The sequence below is a fragment of the Sinocyclocheilus rhinocerous genome, unplaced genomic scaffold, assembly GCF_001515625.1.
Source record: "Sinocyclocheilus rhinocerous isolate Xijiao unplaced genomic scaffold, SAMN03320098_v1.1 scaffold1350, whole genome shotgun sequence".
NCBI lineage: Eukaryota > Metazoa > Chordata > Actinopteri > Cypriniformes > Cyprinidae > Sinocyclocheilus > Sinocyclocheilus rhinocerous.
In genome coordinates this window covers 8,332-13,313 of record NW_015652333.1, presented here as the reverse complement: position 1 = coordinate 13,313, position 4,982 = coordinate 8,332, and the positions used below count along the sequence as shown (strand labels likewise).

Below are 4,982 nucleotides of genomic sequence, written 5' to 3'. Positions count from 1 at the left end.
TTGGGATGGTAACGTTAATAACGTGTTTAAATGTCGGTAATAATATCACCCCCCGCATCTGCCTTACTATTCTCTCAGAGTTCCCATGTTCCCTTACTAAAATTAACCATAATTTTACAACGAATAAAAACAAACAAACATGGTTCTTGTAGCAATGGTAACCACAAATTAACCATGGTTTTGATACCGCTTCAAATAATAATTTACTAAGTATTCAGATATTTTTGTGAATAAAAACATCATTGAATAACACTGTTAAAATACATAATGTAATACAAAATAAACAATTTATGTACATTACATATTCTTACAAATGCCTGCAAAGGGCGCCAAAGGCCTGGTAATTGCTGTTGTAACACTTACAGGATGATCAAATCCTTGTTTAACATTGACCAAACATTTAATTAAAATATCCACTTAATCTTTAATGTTTGGCCACCAACAAAAACATGTGGACATCACAACCTTTACAAATACTAATCCTTGGTTTTATCAAAGTAAAACTGCTTAATTTTCTTTTGTGTGATTTCTGAATGCTTGATACTATAAAATCAATTTAATTTGCTGATTGGTCAATTTGAATGTCTCAGCTGGTTTTTAGTCACATGGTCAAGGAAGGGATAAAAGAAGATTGTAACTGTAGTTTGGTCTCTTTTCTTTGCTCTTCTTGGGGTTCTGCTCTCTCTCCCTCTTTATCTCTCTCAGGTAACATTTTACATACATGCTGGGTACAATTAACTGTTTATGTTTTATCATCCTTCATCTATTTTGTAACCAATTCAAGTGTAACCATAACAAAATACTGTTATTAAACCACTTCAATTATAAATTATGTACTAACTAGTCTTGATTCAACATTAACATTGAAGTGCTACCTATTGCAATACAATATAGTCACACAATAGCAACGCTCTCCCACATATTTAACTATTCTAACTGCGCTTATTTCAGTCGTTGGTATAAGTGGCAGTGGATGGTAATAGACAAGAAATGTACAGTTTTATACCATCGTGCTGATAACGTTTCTTTAGTCCTTCGGCAATCCTACAGGCTGAACCACTGTAGAGAAACCACCCTTACACCTGGATCTGGGAGAGGACTCCCCCTAAGTCTGAAGCATCAGTCTGCAGGATGAAGGGGCAGCGAAAATCCAGGGCATGCTGCCTTTGCTGCAGATGTCCAACTCACCTTCTCCGGCTGCCCCTTCTTGGTTAGGTCTGTGAGGGGACTGGCTATTGAGGAGAAGTTAGGGATAAAACATCTATAGTAGACCGCCAACTCCAGAAAAGCACATACCTGGGTCTTGTTGATGAGCTGGGTATAGTTCGGTATGGCTTCCACTTTTTTTCTTTTCTTGGGGCATAATCAGGCCACGCCCAATCTGGTAACCCAGGTGCTTGGCTTCTGCTAGTCCTAGGTAGCATTTCTTGGGGTTGGTTGCGAGCCCGTTGGAGTTCAGACATCACCCTCCGGAGAGGGTCCTGGTGGTCCTCCCACCGCTCCAAGTGGATGACTACACCATCAAAGTATGCGGCCAAAAGGTAGGACCCAATACTGCCAGTTGCCACTGGAGGTGTTAAAGGCAGTCTTCTTCAATTCTGGCATAAGGGGCACCTGCCAATAGCCCTTGATGAGGTCAGGTATTGAAATGAATTGGGCCCTACCCAGCTGATCAAGGAGCACATCCACACGGGGCATGGGGTAGCCATCAAAACTGCAGACCTCGTTCAGCTTTCTGAAGTCATTGCTGAACCAGAGGGTGCCGTCACACTTTGGGACCATCATGACTGGGCTAGACCAGGGGCTACGAGACGCCTCAATGATAGGGACTTGGTAGGGCCATTGCCTGATAATAAATCCAGGTGGAGTGCAGATCTCATGATGGATCACGTTGGTCTGCCCAGGGAATTCTGCAAACTGACTGACCAGGGCTTCCATCTCCGTCTTCTGAATGCTGGAGAGCTGGGTTCCCATATCAACCACTGCAAGCTCACACTGGGTAAAGGCGGCTAGCTGTTCCTGGGACGCTGTCCACTTCATCAGCAGGTTGATATGGTAAAGCTGTTTAGCTCTTCTTCGTCCTGGCTGGCGGACTCTATATGTGACCAGACCCAACTTCTCCACGATAGTGTAGGGCCCCTGCCAAGAAGCAAAGAATTTGGACCTTGTGGTAGGAACAAAGACAAGCACTCTGTCTCATGACTGGAACTTTCGGGCTTGGGCGGGTCAGTCATATAAGTGTTGCTGGGCTGACACTAGATTCTCCCTCACCAGTGTCATGACCCAGTCGATCCACTTTCTCATGTCCCGTATGTGCCAACCCGGCTGAACAGCAGGAACAGCTCCTTGGCGATGCACTTGGCAGTGGCTTTCCTCAAGGGGACTGCTTTGAGGTACCGGGTGGCATAGTCCACGATGACCAGGATGTGTTCATGGCCCTGGGCAGACAATCGGCAGCAGGCCCACCAGGTCCATCCCAATGCGTTCAAAGGGCACCTCGATTATTGGCAGGGCTGCGGGGAGGTCACCGAGGCAAAGTCCATTGACAGGTCGGGCTGCTCTGATAAACTAATTTCACCTCGGCCTCCAGGCCGGGGCAATGGAAATTAGTCCTGTATCCATTGGATTGTGTTTTCCACTCCTAGATGGTTCACCATCGAATGGGAGTGGGCCAGATCCATCACGGTCTCCATCTTGGTCCTGGGTAGCAACAGCAGAAGTTTTTCCTCCCCCCACCGCTGTGCAATGCAGTAAAGCAGACCATTTTCTATGACAATGTGAGGGAGGGGATGGGGTTCAGGCAAAGTGATCTGTGTCCGTGCAATGCGAGAAAACACCATAAGCAGGTGAAGTGTTGGTCCCCTTTTCTTTCCCTGCTTCTGCTTATATCTCCTCTTCTTGATGAAGTTCAGGTGTGTTCGATCAGCGTGTACTCGTAGTGGCTGATTAGTTGCTGAACGGTGTTTCCAGGGTAACGGTAACACGCACTCGGGATCCTCGCCATAATACATATTTACATATGCACATTTTACAAACTCCAAACTTTTGAAAGGTATTTTGTATATATAAGAATTAAAATGTTTTCATATGCTTTTAATTCTAATTCTTCAAAAGTTCAAAAGTAATAACAATTTTTTATTAAAAAATATACTGTATATGTATATTAATATACATACAATTTTGCATTAAAAGAAGACAATGATCAATCTCACCTAAACGTTTGTTCCTTTGTCTTTGAATCCACCATTTTGTTTCCAGAAATGAATCTGAGACCATAATCTGTTGTAAACCCTGGATCTGCGACCATCTAGTTGTAAATCCCGGATGAAAGGTAAAGTTCCTTCCCCATTTTGTCTATTTAAATAGTTTAATAAATGCTGGCCTACATGTATTTTGTTTTGTTTTTTCCATAAACAGCCTTTCTCCATTCATCCAAATTGTCTACCTGTGTTTACTTCTTTCAGATGCACCAAATTAAAAGTCCCCAGTACTGCACTTCCTGTAGTGTCCATAGATAAACAGCAATACTGGAACACAATGTGAAATTGACCCTGTTTACTTTTCTAATACACATTCCAGGTCTTACTGAGCATGATTCATCAGTGTAAGTTCTTCTAAAGAAAAACTGCTTGTCTTCATAATCTTCCATAAAAATGTAACTTACTTCACCTCTGAAATTATGATCTTTTAGCTGACATCACCAATCCTTTTCAAACCATCCGCTCCAACCACCTGGTTCCATTCTGGTAAGTAAGCCCACTTTTCATGATTCAATTAATAGCAGACAGGTCCGCTCTATTTTTTCTGGTTGAGTATCCTGTGTCACTCAGAAATACAGTATATCAGATTACGAGAGTAAAACGAGTCTGCCAGGCCCTTTCATCTCTTGCAAACATTTTCCAGTAGTTTCAGGGAAAATACATAATATATGTTCACTTTACACTGTGGAATACAACTGAACAGCAACACTTTATAACTTAGTATATTACTGATGAAGAGTCGCTTTATTCCACCATATCTTCAACAGCATCAATTAGATGTGTTATCAAATTACTGTACCCCTCGTTGATGAAACTGTAACCACAGTCTGTGTTAGAAAACCAGCGCTGGCGGCACAGAGCGAATTTCTCCAAAACCCTCCCAAATGGAGCATCCATGATGGCCACTCAGATTGTGTGGAGGCCAAAGCCATCTGTTGCTCAAGTGTTAATAATTTCCTCACCAGGTCTGTCAGCTGGAACACTGCCTTGATTGGGCAATTGTGATGCTCATGGTAAACCAGCAGAATGTCACTGCACCTGGGCTCTTTCTGCAAACAGACAATTATAATTTCAATCAACGGGGTATTGGGCGCTTAGTGGGGTTCCTCTGTGGTGAAAGGATTGCCTCAGATTCTTATATAATTAAGCCCCGGCATGAAATGTCAAATTTAAGCGTCAAACGTAATGCAGTCCAATGCTCATCAGTCTCATTTGTGCATTTACATCTGTAATTGGCTGTTCATAATGAATAATGAAATACCTTTCAGACGGCAAACATTATGGCTTGGATCTGGGAATGGAGCAGAAGTAATCTGGCAGCAGCATTCATTCAGTCTGTTCACCTCACATGAGGCCCTTGCAGGAGGGAGAGACAGGGTGAGTCAGATGGAGGTGCAGATCCACCGCTAATGCTGTGTTTCTGGAGAGGAAGAGGTCCTGTCAGCAGGATGCTAGCGGAGCTGATAAATCGTGCTGCATGACTGAAATTCACTAATAATATCAATCAGTCAAAATCTTCGACAGCTATTGCCATGCGCCAAACCCACCTTTGTCTGCCCTTACAAAAAAGAATTTTATTCAAGTGTGCTATTAGTATACTTCTTTTAAACTAAAAATAGGAAAGTATACTTTTAGTCTACTTTTTATGTACTTCTCAGAAATGGGCTTTATGTACTTCTCAGAAATATACTTAAAATGACATTTAAGTATACTTGACTTATA

At 42.4% G+C, this 4,982-nt stretch overlaps 1 protein-coding gene across 1 annotated transcript in view; it reads left to right on the top strand.

Moving 5' to 3' along the window:
* Window positions 1-3,591: 3,591 nt before the first annotated feature.
* LOC107714823 (protein PRRC2B-like) overlaps window positions 3,592-4,982 on the top strand; it is a gene marked incomplete at its 3' end in the record, with an annotated part of 8,174 nt that continues 6,783 nt past the window's right edge. Inside the window, exons 1-2 of the mRNA XM_016520785.1 lie at window positions 3,592-3,604; window positions 3,692-3,746. Of these exons, the coding sequence (XP_016376271.1) occupies window positions 3,592-3,604; window positions 3,692-3,746 (68 nt within the window). The remainder of the gene's footprint in view (window positions 3,605-3,691; window positions 3,747-4,982) is intronic.